The 18,272-nt window shown below is 31.5% G+C and overlaps 1 protein-coding gene and 1 long non-coding RNA gene across 6 annotated transcripts; both read left to right on the top strand.

The window, feature by feature from the left end:
- Positions 1-1,562: 1,562 nt before the first annotated feature.
- LOC104757581 (pinoresinol reductase 1-like) lies at positions 1,563-3,110 on the top strand. The gene is made up of 4 exons (XM_010480327.2): positions 1,563-1,972; positions 2,174-2,414; positions 2,505-2,708; positions 2,853-3,110. The coding sequence occupies exons 1-4, from the start codon at positions 1,622-1,624 to the stop codon at positions 3,011-3,013; spliced, it is 957 nt and encodes a 318-aa protein (XP_010478629.2). The 5' UTR covers positions 1,563-1,621; the 3' UTR covers positions 3,014-3,110.
- Positions 3,111-5,078: 1,968 nt separating this feature from the next.
- On the top strand, positions 5,079-6,995 carry LOC104757580 (uncharacterized). Of its 5 annotated transcripts, XR_015586930.1 has the most exons (5): positions 5,116-5,483; positions 5,979-6,033; positions 6,183-6,242; positions 6,432-6,532; positions 6,643-6,995. It is a non-coding gene; the product is annotated as an uncharacterized LOC104757580 (long non-coding RNA). The 5 variants fall into 5 exon arrangements; XR_762476.3 differs by lacking the exon at positions 5,979-6,033 and having other exon boundaries at positions 5,079-5,483; XR_015586928.1 differs by lacking the exon at positions 5,979-6,033 and having other exon boundaries at positions 6,103-6,242.
- The last annotated feature ends 11,277 nt before the right edge of the window (positions 6,996-18,272 follow it).

Genomic DNA, 18,272 nt, shown 5'->3' with positions numbered 1-18,272 from the left:
TATATAATTATATTTTGGATCACAAAAACTAAATATAATGATGAGTATACAAAAAAATGTATTACAAATTTTTAGGAGGTAAGACAAAGTTAAAAAAATTGATTTACTAATTCTATTTTAATAGTTTATTTTGTTAAAACATTGCATACTTTTAAAAATAAAATAAATATACATGAATGAAGATGATTTCTTTAGCTTGATTCCCTCATTGGGCTTTGATTGAATTAGCATTGTTGAATCTTCATCGATAATTGTTTTTTATAGTCACCAAAATTTTATTATACATATGTAATTGAAAACTAAAAATAAGAATAAGACAAAGAAAGAAAGAAGAAATACATAAAAAACAAATATTGAACAAAATAGATAAATCAAACAAAATATATAATCACACTCTTACCAGGAGTTTTGAACTCATGCAAGAACATAAACAAAACAAATAAAATATTTAGAATTTAAGGTATGGTGGATGATGATGTGAGAATGGTTATTTTTAGGATTTCAAAGGATGGAAGTTACATTTCTAAAATATTTTATTATACATATGTAATTGAAAATTAAAAATAATAAGAAAACAAAGAATGAAGGAAGAAATACATAAAAAAAAAAAAAATTGAACAAAATATAAGATAAATCTAAGAAAGTATATAATCACACTCTTATCATAAATTTTGAACCAATGCAAGAACATAAACAAAACAAAGAAAATATTTAGAATTTGAGATATGGTGGATGATAATGTGAGAGTGATTATTTATAGGACTTTAAGGGATGAAAATTAAATTTCTAAAATAAATTAATTAGAGAAGTTACAATTAAGTGTGTTTGAATGAAAATGAATGGAAAAATAGTCAATTCATTTCAGTTACAGTTTAGTAGTAAAGTGTGGATTTAAAGTATAGATTAATGTACATTATTACACTTTTATTTAATGAAAAATAAATATTATTTTTTTAAAAATAAAATGTAAAATGAACCAATAAAGAGAGAGTGAAACCTTACTTTTTATATATATGATTTCATAATTTTGATTTCACCCACTATCACCCACTATCTTCTTTTTATGTAATCTCATGTTTCTCGCTTCGGAAAAAAATGCACCTTTTTAATTAACACATTTTCATTTGATTCCAATACCCATTTATTATATACATTTGACCGGAAATTCGTATATATTGTCGTGTAAATATTAGTCGGAGTTAATTGTAGTTTAGTAGTGATCTAGCTACATAATTTGTAATATGGAGAACAACCCTTGAGCAAAATTTTTTGTCAAGATTTTGTGACGAACCATTTACATTTAGAGTTGGTAAACATTACAAATGCAACGTTACATTTACATTTAACGATCAACAAATTTAACTGAAAAAGTATCGAGAAAAAAAAATACGGTATATATTCTTTGATAGGTATCATTTCAATTTTTTAACTGTCGACATCTTTACTTCAAATGCATTACGTGTACACACAGACACTCAATCACTCATTTTTGTTTGGTAGAAACTCAATCACTCATTATATGTAGACAGTAACATATAGACTACTCCCTGCATATATAAATACACAATGAGGCGGGGCTCTTTCTACACAAGAAAAACATATAGATCGGAAAACAAACAAAATGGGGTCAGAGAGCAAGCAGGGTGAGAAAACGCGTGTTTTGGTGGTGGGAGCGACTGGGTACATAGGGAAGAGTATAGTAAGGGCTTGTTTGGCTGAAGGTCATGAGACTTACGTTTTGCAGCGGCCGGAGATTGGTGTCGACGTCGAGAAAGTCCAACTCCTTCTCTCTTTTAAAAAACTCGGCGCACGTATCGTTGAAGCTTCTTTCTCCGACCACCAGAGCCTCGTCTCCGCCGTGAAACTTGTTGACGTCGTTGTCTCCGCCATGTCCGGCGTTCACATCCGTAGCCATAGCATCCTTTTCCAGCTTAAGCTCGTCGAAGCCATCAAAGAGGCTGGTAACGTTAAGGTATAAATAAAGTAGAGGTTAAGATTATATTGGTTTAAAAAAAAAAAAAAAAAAATTTATATTGGTTTAATTAGAAACTTGTGAGGTCAATCTATAGAAACTAGCTTAAATTTTATAATTCCTATCATGAAGTCTAATTCCCTCAAAAATCTTTAATATTCATATGAATTTGAATATAATAATTATATAATTTATTTTCAGCGGTTTTTACCATCTGAATTTGGTATGGATCCACCACGTATGGGACATGCACTACCGCCTGGAAGAGAAACATTCGACCAAAAAATGGAAGTGCGTAAGGCTATAGAGGCTGCCGGAATCCAATACACTTACGTTGTGGGTGCTTGCTTTGCCGGTTACATGGCCGGGGGATTGTGTCAGATGGTAGCTTTACTTCCTCCAAAGAAAAAGATTAATATTTATGGTGATGGAAATGTTAAAGGTAAAAAAATTATTTTGACTACTCTCGTTCAAACTTTTCTCCCTCATTGTAGTTTTAAACCAATCAATTTTAAGCGTTTTTATTTCATAGTGGTGTTCGCGGATGAAGATGATATTGCAAAATATACCGCAAAGACGTTAAACGATCCACGGACATTAAACAAAACGGTGAGTATCAGACCTCCCGACAATGTTCTCACGCAGCTCGAATTAGTTCAGATGTGGGAAAAGCTAACCGGAAATGAATTGGAGAAAACCAATATTGCTGCACAAGACTTCCTTGCCAACATTGAACGTAAGTCCTATTCATAGTGTAACGTAGTTTGACTAGTTTACACCATTTTCGGCAATATAGACATTAATGGGCCAGGCTTTAGATTCATTTGTTAAATAAAGCCCATAAGTTTTATTTGATTTCCTTTACATGTATGTTGTGTAGAAATGGAGATTCCACAGCAAGCGGCGATAGGACATTTCTATCACATTTTCTACGAAGGATGTCTCACTGATCACGAAGTCGGAGAAGAAGAAGAAGCTATTAGTCTTTATCCGGAGGTGATGTACAAACGAATGGATGATTACTTAAGAATGTACCTCTAATTAATATGACCAAATTTTACAATTATCAAAAGTTGATATGTTTTATATTCATATATGTTCTGTTACCTGAAAGTTTATAAATATCTTCTTCATGAAATATAAATATACCCTTCCTGTTTTTCTAATAATTAACTTTTCAATAGAACGCAAAAATAAAGATCGAAATAGTTGATATAGCAATTTATTTTTGCTATTAACAAGCAACAACCAACACAAGAACAACAACACATGGAGTTGATAACTCTAGTGATTGTAATCCTTTTAAAAATAAGAAAAAATATTTTGGCAACTAATTGAGCTTTGTACTTAAATATTGTAATCGCCGTCAAAAGATAAATAAATAAAGTATTGTAATCTTTTGTGGACAACAACGCACGAGACTATAAATTTTTGGAGGGAATAAAAAGACAAGATAAACAAGATGCTGACAGAATTGGAGTGTGTCATCACTGAATCACGGGAATTTGACATCTCTCTATTCCAAAATTATTAAATTTCTTTTGATGGATATTTTTTTTGTTAACTAAGAGAGTAAATCCCTAGACCTATGGACGGATTCCATATTAATCTTTGGGAATATTGTTGAATATGCCATAAACAGTAACAAACATTGTAAGGAATGCTATTTTCAATAAAACATTTTCTAAAATACTATGAGGTCCACTCTGATCTATTAAAAATGACAAAACTATCTTTTTTTTTTTTTTTTTTTTTCTCATTTATCTCCTTTCCCTTTTCATTTTTCTTTCATCTATCTTTCTTCTAGTCTCTTCTCTCGACCTTTCATCTCTCTCTCTCTCTTTCTCTCTCTTTTCTTGTCTCTTCTTTCTTTCTTCCAAACAAAGAAATTCTTTCAAAATCACCACTTCCATCTCACCTGCATGCCTTCACCGTGGATGAACAAAGTGTATTGTTTGTTCTGGAGATACTCCTCTCAAGGTTGAGTATGCTATTTCTCAATTTTGAGTTTCTTATGTTTATTTCATTCTCTATATAACTTTAATGGATCACATTTGATATCTGAACCAATTTTTTTTTTTCTGATGGACCAGATCTGATAGACTAAATATGCTTGAAGGCTGAGTATGATATTTTTCAATTAGACCAGTACATGCGTCAGCAGGACTGCAGGATAGAGAAAATAGTTTCATATTGAAAGACAAGTATTGTCTACCAATCATATATTGTCTACTAAGAGAGCGAAGGACATAAATTGGGATGGACAAGTGTGTAAACAAAACGGATATGGTCTACTAAAGAGACCGAAGGACATAAACGTGGTTGACAAAAACTTGTTTGGGTGTTTAATTTGGTCCACTGAAGGCACAATAAGATCGGTACATGCATCAGTAGACATGCAGGTAGACAAGTTGAGTCCAACTAAGTGGATCTGGTCCACTTAAGAGATTGAAGGACAAATTTTGGATGGACTAATCTTGCAGGCGTTGGATCTGGTCCACCCGAGGTTCATCATGTGTGTATTAAGTGCCACAAAATTTGTCTTTGTTTTAAAACGCACGTCACTTGTCTAATTCTTTTTTTTTTTTAATTTTTTCTTCTTTAATTCAAGGGTAGAAATGTCTTTTCTCTTGTGGTATAAATTAGAAAGTGGCATTTCTAAGAAGGAAAAGCTAAAAGTAGCATTTCTCATAACTTTAATTTTAAAAGTGGTATTTCTCACTAAATTCCCTTAATCTTTCTGAGAGAAGGGTATCTTACAGGTAGGGTCCTCCTAGATATGCAAATAGGCTGTAAGTAACAGGTCCATACCCATGTGACCAAAAGGATAAAGCTGAGCAATTCTCTGCGCTTGGGGAGAATTCTTAGCCTAGATTAACAGGGCGACTCTTCCACCAAGCCAAGAACCACTAGCCCATTAGGAAAAATGTGTTATATAGTTACGTAATTTTGCTAGTAAAAAATTAATAACAAATAATATCTACTATTACAATTTAGTGACAAAATTTAAATTAATAGATATTGTAGGTAATTAGTTACTAAATGTAGCTAAATAATGATAAATAGTAACATATATAATTTGTAGCAAAAATGCTACATATTTTGTAACATATATAATTGATAGCAATTGTTGTTTGGAAACTAAAGAAGCAACACTTAGAAAAATTAAGTAACACTTTCCTTTATTATATTGTTTGGAGACAGACATAAAAAAAAAAAAGTTTAGACCCGAAAAAAAAAACTTTGCAGATCTCTTCTCCTCTCTGTCGTTGATGTCTGACCTACTCTTCCACCTTCTTCGCCGGTATGGCTGAACCGCGCTCCCCCACCCTCATACTCCTCGTCCACCTCCTCCGTCTCTCTTTCATTCGACCCAGCTAACCCAAACCCTAAATCACCTTCAATCGAATCTACGTGCCTATCTTGCCTATAAGACTAGAATTGAAGATTCATTCTCTTCGTGGTTTCAACAAGCCTAAATGAATTCAATGTGGCAATGTCTCTCGTTTTGGTTAAGCCTCTTTCTCTCTTGCGATGGTGAATTCTGTTCGTGTTTAATCTGATAGGGGGTTAATTTAGGGTTTATTCGGGTTTGAATTTGGTGTTGTTTAATTTTTTTTTTTTTTTTTTTGAATTGTGCTGGATTTGTGAATTTTGTTATGGGGTTTGGATTATGTTTGAATTATTATTCTGCTTAAGAGTATTTTGTTTAATCGCTCACAAATTCAGCTTATAAATGACTTAATTATATGTTAGTTATCATATCTTTTGATTTTGTTTCTTCGTATCGGGTGAATTAGGAATAGAGACAGCAAACTTAGGTTTATTTTTTGTTCTTCTGTTTTAAGATTCTGTGTTTTGCTATTTTTGAGAGGTTGACTTTTGGTTTGTTTGTCTTCTCGATTTCCTATCCCTTTTATCTCGATCTCTAATCTCATATTGAAATTGTTATCAAACCATGTGTTTCTAATAGCTGATAATCTGAATTCATTGGATGTTGGAACAGAACATTCATTATTGTTCTTTGTTGCAAATAGTGTATCTGATTTTAACGAGAAGAGGTAAATTAAACATTCATTTTTGGTCCTTGTTAAACTTTTCTTAAATTGGCAAGTAAAAACAATTTGCAGGTCTGCTAAAGCTTTGTAGTTTAGCTGTGCTTGTTTGTTTTTAGCTGCTAAATTTGAAGAGATATCCGTTTCTCTCTCAGGAACCACGGTTAGAGTCTAAGCCTCTCTCACATGCGTTAAGAGAAGACAGAACATCCCAGGTGCGTTTCTGAGCAGCTCCACTGTCCTAAAAGCTGGAATCAGTCACAAAATTATTAACTTTCTAGTCTCTTATTTGTAATGTCCATTTCCTCTTCTAAACACACCAGTTTGAATTCATTCGACCTATGAGTTTTGTGAATGATGTAACCTAAACACACACCAGTTCTTACAAATGTTTTTGGATGTAGGAAGTTGCTACTTTTGGGACTGTAAGTCGTCCTTAAGTATTCTTGTGAGACTGAGTTTCTCGATAAATTGGAGATGGTGAGTATTGATGGCTGCAAGAAAGGTAACTAACTTCTCTCAATGGGGTCTGATGTTTACTTGTTTAGTTGTTGGTCAAATTTCTTGTGATATTGTTCTTATTACTAGAGGCTAAAGTTTTGAAAATATATGCAGGTCAAGTTCAGTTTATTTCAGTTTCCAGTGGGTGGTATTCACAGGCAACTCAAGTGCACATGGTAGAGTTGGTGCCACCGCTGCCGTCTGCTGCTTCAATCCTCGAGTACTTGACTGCAGAGGTTCTTGAGTTAGCTGGAAACGCTAGCAAAGATCTGAAAGTGAAGAGTATAACTTCATGGCATTTGCAGTTGGCCATCAGAGGAATGTGGGAATGATAAGTTTAGGACATGATTTTGTGTTTTGTTTATGACTTGGTTTGATGGTTTCATGTTTTCTTCTAGAGTTCATGTTTGTAATGTGTTCACTTTGTATGCTTTTTTTTAAATGGAAAAAAATTGTAATTTATGATTTTTTTTGTTGGCTTTAGATCTTTAGTAATCTATCAATTGATTATTGTTATAATAGGTGTACAATTTGACAGAATAAATGTAAAAAAAATTATGACAAGTAACTGTGTAGCTTGTTGTGAGTATATTAGTCACCAAAATTTTGTGGCTTTTTGTATATAGTCGCTACTAATATCTCTGACGCAAATTGTAACAAATGGTGGTAGATAAATATAACAATTAGTATCAATTTGCGACATAGTAATTTGTATCTAATTTGTAGCAATTTGCGACAATTTGTTACGAAGAAGAATTTTGCGACGACCAAATAGTTACAAATTTTTTTTGTCTCAAAACTGTAACAAATTTTATTTAGCTACGCAAAACGTATCATACCTACACAATACAATTTTACTAGTGGCCCACCACCTCATGGTTAAAATTGGCTTGCCATCATTCTACACAGAAGAAAAAAAAACTCAAATGCTTGATAATAATCATTGCGACTGCATATTGTCGAATAAAAACAGATAATATTAGTATCCTTTGCCCTCTGGTTTACGAAATCTGTACTAATAACAATGTACTACTACGTCACATTTTTCTTATAATCGTAATTCTGACACGAACTAATCAGTGTTTGGTTAAGTCGTAAAGTCAATTTATTTTGTTGTGGATAGAAAGTAAATTAAGTATTTATATTTCTTTAAAGCATAACAATGGCATTACAAGCAATGGAATGCCCGCAATGGATTAGATGTAGCATAATGGCTATTGCCGACGAATGGATCAACGTGGATGAGCGCATCAAGGCATGTTACTAATCCCAAAACCTTACGCGAAAGCAATTATTAGTTTTTATAAAGATACACTCTGACATAATTTGTTTTTCTCTTCCTGATCAAACGTATAGAATTTTATAACACCTTATGATATCACATTCTAAATTAATTATCTAGTCATATAATAGATTGGTCAAACATTAATATCTAAACTGCTATTCATGTAAATCTATTGTTTGTAGATGGAAATGTAAATTGTTTAATTAGCCATGATTATACATGTGATGTTTAAAACTTAAAAACATCAATTAGGAATCATAATGTCCTTTCCTAGTTAACCACTTCCGTTCCGTGACAACCTAAAAGACTTCACACAGATCATACTCTTTTAATAATACCCCTTAATTACGCTTGCTAATTTCTTAATATATACTGTATTTTCTAATCCCCCATTAATATATGCAAAAACGTGATACGCAGTGGTTGAGACAAAAAAAAGAAAGGTGATACGCAGTTTATAGTTCAAAGTTTCTCTTACAATATTTACATAAATATAGGCCCTGATTGGTACAAAACTTTTAATATTTTTTAAAAAATTAAAGTTTTGAAAACTATTTATTTGCCAATCATGCTTTTTTGATTTTAATTTTTTTTAAAGCTTTGTAAGTCATTTTTTTTTCCTTCTTTGTTTTCTCAAAATTTTTAAAACGTCAAAACCATACTTTAAAATTAAAAAAATATAAAATTTTATTTTTTTCTCCCCCATTATACTTAAAAGCTCTCGAAAAGTTTATATATAAATTTTACATAAATTATTTTTACACATTAGTTATTCTTATTTTTTTTCTCCTTCTTTTAAGATCCATTTTAATAATAATTATTTTTATTTTTATTATCATCATTTTAATATATTTTAATAATAAAAGTAACATCTTCCGTTTTAAAAGTATTTGTTACCAATCAAATTTTAACAGTTAAAGTTTCTACAGTCAAAGTATCTACAGCCAAATTCTCTACAGCTAAAATTTTAAAGTTAAAGTCTTTACAGCCATAAGTAACAGCAGTTACCAATCGGGGCCATAATCTTTTACGTACATTGATGTAAGAAAAAAAAAAGTATTGGTAATTGACTTTCTATTTTGATGAACAAATAAAATTACAAAAAGGATAACAAAACAGAATAAAGAAGCCAGCAAATATAAAATTATTATGAAATATAATTGTGATTAATCCATCACAAGACACATGGCATAACACTTGTCTATGTAATATTCGAAGTGTTAACATTTGTCATTATATCTCTCCACTTGTCATTACCACAACTAATAGGTAGTGACTCATGTGTTTTGTAGTACACTATAAATAAAAGGTTGTGTAAGAAGAGTTAGTAATACATAAGTTCTTTGATCAAAAACTTCCCAAACTCTCTCCCTTTCTCGTGGCCTCTCTTCTCTCCCTCTCTCTCTCTTTGTTATTTCTTGTTTACTTTACAAAGTATTACAAACATAAGTTAAATGTATTTTGGTTATAATTCACAACACGTTATCAGCACGATGTCTTTACTGCTGGAGCTTTTACGAGGTAAGTAAATTCATATTGTTTCGGTTTATATTTATAAAACATAAATATTATAGACATTGTGAAATTATACATTTTTCTGGATTAATCGTCATAAGTTGTAGGCGTTGCCTCTTTAACGATCAAATCTATAGCTAAATGCCTAAATCATATCCGGATAGATCGTTAGATATATGGTAGGCTCTGCCTCCTTCCAGATCTAACAAAAGACTATGTCTTTTCCGGAAAGATTGTTAAAAATGACAGGCTATGCCTCCTATACGATCAATATAAGGCTATGTCATTTCCGGACTGATCGTTATACATATAGAGGTTCTGCCTCATTAATGATCAAATAAAAAGCTTTGTCTTTTATGGATTGATCATTATATATGATAGGCTCTGCCTACAATCAAAGAAAAGTTATGTCTATTAAATTCTTATATATAAGACTATAGCTCTTAATATTATATGTTTGTTTATTTAATTTTATTTATTCGTAAAGAATAATTATATGTGTTATATAAGATTTAAAGACAATGAAATGTCTTTAATCAAAAATATATTTCTCTTATGAGAATATATTAAGCACATGTCAATATATTTTAGACAGTGCAAAAAATAATTGGATCTAGATGAGCTAGTCTCTCGATTTCCAAAGACATCAGATTCATAATTATCGATGTCTAGTGTTCTCCAAAGTCTCAAAGAAACTCACAGAGTTATAAAGATATTTTGTCTTAATAAAATTATTATGTAGAGACTATAAATAAATATGGTATTGCAAGATCGACCATATTGGAGACATGCATATATATAATTATATCATTCCAAAACAAAGATGGCAAAATAATATTAAATATGAAATATTCTAATGCTTCAAGTATAGCATTACCGATCAAGCCATCCCGGTCAATCAGTGATATTAAAAATTATTGAGAATTTGTTCAAAGGAACAAAAGTTCTTTCAAAAGTATTGCATGTCCCCATTCACATTTCAAGAGGTTGTAAGCATTGCACTTCATTCATATTTCAGGTAACATCTAATTTATGTTGAATTTATTTAAGTTTATTTAAATTCATTTAAATTTCTATTTATTGTTTATGGATTTGATGGTTATATACCTCCTCCTTAAATATGCAGTAGGCTATGCCTCCATAATCATATATTGTTGGTCCATTCACCATCCTTTTGGATTAACAAGCTCATTGTATATATATGATGGTTTGATTTCCTTAATAAATCTCCAAATTAAACCCCAAATATAACTGATCTAAAAATAAGATTCGATTAAAGGTGAATGGACATAAAAGTCATCATCTTGAGAGGGGATAATACTAATCTCACATCTTATAAGGATCTAAGATAATAGACATAACCAAAATCGGTATGTTATTGATCCTAAAGTGGGATTCAGTACGAGATGATTGAACTCCAAGAGTTATCATCTCGAGGGGGAGATTTCAAGGAATCCCACATCGACAATAAGTCGATAAACTTTGGTGAATTTGACACCCCAGAGCGATATAACTTTGGTGAAGTCATATCATTTAGTTTATCACATATATATGTCGCATATGATAAAGTGGAACATCCATGATGTTCACTCTTGAAATGAGCTATAATGAATCTTTCATAGCGCAACTCAAAGATATTGTAAAACGGTTCTTGGTGATTTAATCTCCATGTTAAAACATGGAAGATGCAGTTTTGCATGTAGTAAATATTATATATGAGGCCAACATTTTATAAAGAAATATTTCTCCCATGTTATATATTCATGGTTGGAGATTAAATATTTCTCATTTTGAATCTTATGGGTGTGTGATATATATTTTAAAATGCTCCTCCACACCACATAAAAATATCATCCACTGAGGATGAAATATATAGATGCTGGAGATGAGTCTCCGCTCTAAAATATTGAGCCATCTTATGAGAGATGTGCCTATTGCAAGATTTGCATATCATCATGTTGGATAATACAATTCTCCATCATTATGGGAGAATCATTGAATAGTTTGAATCTTTGAACAAATGAATATAATGAATATGAACTTGAAAGTTCAGAAGTTCAATAAAATCACTATTCAAAACATATATTGCAAAAAGCTGATGGATGAGATTTTTTATAATTATTGATCCTCACATAGATAAATATGAACTTGAAGTTCTAAGAAATCTCACATCCTAGCTAAAAATGCTCCAATAAAAATATGTCTCTGGCGGATGACATAGTAAGTCTTTGACACGTATAAAACGTTTATAGACTACTTTGGTTCCTAAGATAAAATCCTCTAAAAAAAAAAGGAGAAAATTAAAAAGAGAATTATACTCTCAAAAGAGGAGCAAATGAACTCTTAAAGATGAGTAGATAGACTCTTTAAGAAGAGCTAATAGACTCCCAGAGAAGAGCACAGAGAATCTTTAAGAGGAGCAAGATACTTCTCAAGAGGAGTAGAGAAACCGATTGATATGGTTAATAACGAAATCAGGTACCTGAATAAGATCATTTATATAATGATTAAAGAGATCTCGATTAATCATGTCATTACGGAAAATATGGAACCAAAGACATATTGTCGACAATAAAAATATTATATCGCGCAATGTGATTAATGAGGATCATAAATCTCCGCTCTGTGAGCGTATAGAGATATATATTGGCCAATAAAGAGGTAATCAAGTCTATATAAACTCATATGAAAACAAGTAATTTTTGGACTATTGGTCCAAGCATCAGAAGGGTATAATTATATATAACAAAATGGTGTGTCGCGCCATATTTTGTTAAAATACCTTATCAAACAAAATGAATGCTATATGGATGACTTGAAATACATCTCATGGGATGCTTGAAGAGCTTATCCCGAAAGATATATGATATCATAATTATTTTCTCGAGAACTCATTGATGATCATCAAAACCTTTAAAGGTTATTTGCAAGAAAAGATCTTGGAAACATCTTCCGAAATATATGCTATAATAATCAATTCTAATAGAAGTCATATATATAGATATAGTCATATAATATCATATATAAATGCTGACAAGCATTTATGTATCTTATGAATTGTGCATAGCATTTTCTACTAATCTCTTTGCAGCATAAAATCATTCTCTATGAGTAGATTTTGAGTATGAGTTAAAACGTATCTCCTATTGCAAAGGTATGATTAACTTGGGCTTAATATATTTTGGAACCCCCAATTTTGGTTTAGTTGGTTTTGCAGATGGAAGATTTATATCGGATCAATATAAAGATATATCGCAAAACAACGACTTCACGACGTTTCAGTGATAGACTTTGGCCATTGCTTGTTCAAGTCATGCCAAAATAATTGTGCTTCATATGCCAATCGAGAATTCACAATGGCTCAGATGACGCTCGAACGTCAACCAATAGTTACCCGCCGAAGACGGGAGCCTCGTAACATGTTGGCGAAGAACTTTGCACCGAGGGTTCGATCAGCATCAACTAGTTAATATTTGTTGAGACTCATTAGCAAGAAGCAACTGAAAGGCGACAACTCTGTTTGAAGACTTTGTTGCATATGTCCCCCAAATCGAAGGAAGCTACACCAAGAACGACAAGACAAGACATATTCCTCTCTTACATTCAAGAACTCGACAAGAATAAGAAAGTTGATAGCCAGTCCATCAACTCAAGTAACAATGTAGCAGAGTTATTTACAAATGTGCTTCCGACTACCTCATATAAAATGCATCTTCAGAGATCAAAATGCCTATTTTGAAGATGATACTTCCAGGAAAAGAATATGATGATTCGCGTGGCTGCACTCTTTTTCCCTTATCATGGTTTTCATCCCATTGGGTTTTTTCATGACAAGGTTTTTAACGAGGCAGCAGATAACACGCAAAAGACCGACTTCGATGGAGAATGCCAATGAAGGGAGAGATTGCATCACTATTCGTTGGGAACTATAAAGCATGTTTACAAAGGTGTTTCCTACTTCAACATTCCGAAAGCATATTCAGAGTATTGGAATGCGGCATCTACGAAGATTTTTCGAGGGGGAGATTACGTTACTATACTCTTTTTCCCTTGTCATGGTTTTTATTCCAATGGGTTTTTCCGTGACAAGGTTTTTAATGAGGTAGTACGTAACTCGTCAATGGTGATGGATAATCAAGGGGGAGTATTATGAAATATAATTGTGATTAATCCATCACAAGACACATGGCATAACACTTGTCTATGTAATATTTGAAGTGTTAACATTTGTCATTACATCTCTCCACTTGTCATTACCACAACTAATAGGTAGTGACTCATGTGTTTTGTAGTACACTATAAATAAAAGGTTGTGTAAGAAGAGTTAGTAATACATAAGTTCTTTGATCAAAAGCTTCCCAAACTCTCTCCCTTTCTTGTGGCCTCTCTTCTCTCCCTCTCTCTCTCTTTGTTATTTCTTGTTTACTTTACAAAGTATTACAAACATAAGTTAAGTGTATTTTGGTTATAATTCACAACAAAAATCTATATATAGTAGCAATCCGAATAAATGCCACCAAAAGTTGTGTTTTTTCTGTCGTACTTTTTGAATAATTTTCCAAAAAATTCTGTAAAATTTTAATTGTGTGTTTTACAAAAAGTTACAATTGTTCATTGTAACGGTTTTTTTGTAAAGTTGCAACTGCTCATTGTAGAGTTGTGTTTATTCGAATATTCGTATTTTTTTAAATCTATATAGATTTGTCTGTTTGAACTGTTTTCATTTTTTTGCCATGAAACAAAATAATATAAACTTTCAATCTCAACTGTTTTTAGCGCTTTCTAAATTATTTTCTAGCATTCATTCTTTTAAAAGTAAAGAAATTCCTCTAATTTTTTATTTAATAAAATATTTTTAGAATGATGAATCTAGTTTACAACTTTTAGTTAATTTTAAATATAAAAATTTAATGAAAACAACTATAATTTTTTTCCAAGAGTTAGATAGATTATATAGTGAGTTTTTGAATTTGACTTTTCAATATGGTAATAAAAATGTCTTCTATTTAAAAGTAGTTTATATGAGTTATTAGGTATAAATATAATCAAGTGCATAAACAACAGTTGCTATTTTTCCCAGAACCTTTTCGTAAAATTTTGGTTTTATTAGTTTTTAAAAAAAAAATTGAAACGGTTATATCTGTTTATTGTAGAGTTGTGTCTTTCCACTATATTTTATTTAGGGGGGTTTATTCAACTTGACATTTTAAGTGATTTATATACAATTTACAAATCCTATGTTATTCAATTATGGATTTTAAAAAGTCTTCTGAAATTCCATGTTATTGAATCATGTATTTTAAAAAATCTCCTGAAATCCGCTGTTTTTGAATTAATGATTTAAAAATCTATCTCAAAATCCACTGTTATTCAAAATAGTCTGCAGATTTGGATTTTAATATTTTTTTGGATTCTGGAGGATTTGAGAGGATTTCTTTAGTTAAAAATACACAAATCCAAATCTCATGGTTTTAGGTGGGATTTGAAAGAATTTTACAATAAATCAAATCAACCTCCCTAAAATCATCAAAAGTTTAAAATCTCATGAAAACTAAAATCACTTGGAATATTAGATTGAATACACTCCCCTTATATTTCATCATAACTTTTCGTTATAATAGGTGTGTCTATTTAAATAGTCATTTTTTTTAACTCTCTTTATATTTGTCTCTTCATTATTAACTAAAAAGTTCGTTGAAACAAAATTTCCATTTTATGTTCAATCTAAATAATTGAATATTAATTTCTAATATGCAATGTTATTCTATAATATAACTAAAATTTTAGAAATGGTTATAGCAATAGAGAAATTTAATACAACTTAATATAGAATTTGCATTTGCGTATATTTATCGTAACTTTACATTAAAAAAATAGTTTAATATTTCAAAATAATAATAACACTCTCAATAAATGCGAACAACAGTTGCGATTTTTCGTAAAAAAAAATTATTTGTTTTTCTTAAAATCTCAAACTGTTGTATATTTTCATTGTAGAGTTGTGTCTTTTCACTATATTTTATTCATATTTTTTCATCACAAATTTTATTTACAATGAATAGATTTGTCTCTTCATCAATAACTAACAAATCATTGTTCGTTGAAACAATTTTTCCGTTTTATGTTGAATCTAAATAATTTGGATATTAATATCTAATATTCAACGTTATTCTATACTCTAACTAAAATTTTGGAAATGACTATAGCAATATAGAAATTTAATAAAACTTAATATAGAATATACAGTTGCGTCTATTTATGTAACTTTCGTTAAAAACTATTTTCATATTTAAAATTTATTTTATTTTATTTTTAAAATTTGTGTATTTTAATTTTAATTTTTTTGTTAATACAGTTTCACTCACTATTAAATATATTTTTAATTATAAGTATTTATTAAAAAAATATATTTACTCATTACAACCATATTAGTTCAATATTCTCAGTTAAGATCACTTTGTCGTAATGATTTTTTTAATTGTAGCTCTTTACCATAATTCTTCATAAAATATCTTATATATTTATAATATTGTAAGCAATATTTTTTGCAAAGTTACGTCTATTCTACATAATATTTTTTGTTATAAGTTTTCATTTTGATTGTTGTGTTTTTAGTAACAGGTTGTGTTTGACGCTTATGTATTCAAACTATTCTATTACATTCAAATGATTTCATAATGTATAATTTTAAATTTTAAATTTTATTTAATTTTTTCTAAAATATTTTCCCGCTACATTGCGGAGGTCTGAGTCTTAGTATATATAGTAATCACAAAATATTTGTTATATTTTTTTTCACGCTTTTTGTTTTCACAAAACGTATTAGTTGTAATTATGATTCAACTTGTTTCTTTTTATGATTTTATCAAATTTTTCGTCTTTGGTGTTATATATATGTCAATATGTGAAATCTTTTGGCCTTTTTGTCAAAACTTTCTCCTAGTTATGTCAAGGTCCGCGTCCCATACATGTTCGTCAAAAAAATTCTTTACAAATTGTTGCTTTTTTTTCCTCCCCTTCAAATTAGGTGTTCGTCTATATTTTTATACATAGCTAAATAAAAAGACTCCAAGTTTATATTAAAATATTTTAATTCTGCGAATGATTTGTTTTCATCATATAAGTACATAACAATACGAAGATATATAATTTCATCATGATTTGTGAGTCATGGGAGAGATCGTTGCTGATACAAACTTGCCTAAGGAGACGAGTACCTCAACCCTTCACTGTCCGATGCTCACCACCACCAACTATACGGTGTGGGCAATGAAGATGACAATTATGTTAAGAGTTAACAAGGTATGGGAAACGATTGAAACAGGGGAAGCAGAAAGTGATACGATCGATCTAGCAAAAGCTCTTTTGTTCCAGTCTATTCCAGAAACACTAACCTTACAAGTTGGTAATCTCGCCACTCCTAAAGAAGTCTGGGAAGCTATCAAGTCACGCTACGTCGGAGCTGAACGTGTTGAGGAGGCCAGATTACAAATCCTGATGTCTGATTTTGAGAGGATGAAGATGAAAACTACAGAAACAATCGGCGACTTTGTTGGTAAGCTGTCGGAGCTTGCGTCAAAAGCAGGAGCTTTAGGTCGTGAATATTGAAGAATCCAAGCTGGTGAAAAAATTCTTGAACAGTCTGTCGAGAAAGAAGTACATCCATATTATTGCAGCCTTGGAGCAAGTTCTTGACCTCAACAAAACAAGTTTTGTAGACATAGTTGGAAGACTTAAAACATACAAGGAGAGGATTCGTGATGAGGAAGATCAAGAAGAGGATCAATCGAAACTCATGTATGCAAGTAACTTTCAAGAAGGCTATGACCAAGGACGTGGACGTGGTACAAGAGGTGGACGCTTTCAAGGACGTGGAAGAGGTCGAGGTAGAGGTAACTATCAGAACAGGGCCAAGTCCTTAATTGTTTGCTATCGCTGTGACAAGAATGGTCACTATGCGTCAAACTGTCCCGATAGGCTACTTAAGCTTTAGGAACTACAAGACACAACTGAATCAGACAATCAAGATGTTGAGGATCTGCTAATGCATGAAGTAGTATTTCTTAATGAGAAGAAGGTTAAACCATGAAAGTATGAAACATGCTTAGATGATGTATGGTATCTTGATAATGGAGCCAGTAATCATATGACTGGAAATCGAAACTACTTTACCAAACTCGATGAAACAGTTACGGGAAAGGTAAGGTTCGGTGATGATTCAAGGGTTGACATGAAAAGGAGAGGTTCGGTTTTCTTTGTCACCAAGTCGGGTGATTGAAAGATTTTGGCACAAGTCTACTGGATACCAGACCTTAAGAGCAATATTCTCAGCCTTGGACAAGCTACAGAGACAGGGTGTGAAGTCAGGATGAAGGATAACTATTTAACTTTACACGATCGAGATGGAAAGCTCTTGGTGAGAGCCAACAGATCACATAATAGACTTTACAAGGTTCGTATGGAAGCTGAAAACAAGTGTCTGCAAGGGAAGCTCTGAATTCTACAAGATGGCATGAGATATTGGGTCATATCAACTTTAAGTCGTTGGAAGCTATGGTAAGAAAGGAGTTAGTTAATGGATTACCAAGCATGAGCGTGATTAAAGAAACCTGTGCATCTTGCTTGGTTGGGAAACAAACGAGAAAGATGTTTCCAAAGACAATGCTTTTAAAGGATAAAAGTGATGCGTTTGAGGCGTTTAAAAGGTTCAAAAGTCTCGCTGAGAAAGAAATTGGAGCAACAATCAAGATGTTTAGAACTGATAGAGGGGGTGAATTTGTTAATACTGAGTTCACAAAGTTCTGTGATAAATCAGGGATTCAAAGACAGTTAACAGCCCCCTACTCACCACAACAGAATGGTGTGGTGGAAAGGAGAAACAGAACCCTACTTGAGATGACAAGAAGCATCTTAAAACATATGGATGTTCCTAATTATCTTTGGG

Source organism: Camelina sativa, chromosome 17 (assembly GCF_030686135.1).
Source record: "Camelina sativa cultivar CO46 ecotype springtype chromosome 17, ASM3068613v1".
Lineage (NCBI taxonomy): Eukaryota > Viridiplantae > Streptophyta > Magnoliopsida > Brassicales > Brassicaceae > Camelina > Camelina sativa.
This window is presented reverse-complemented; position numbering and strand designations above follow the sequence as displayed.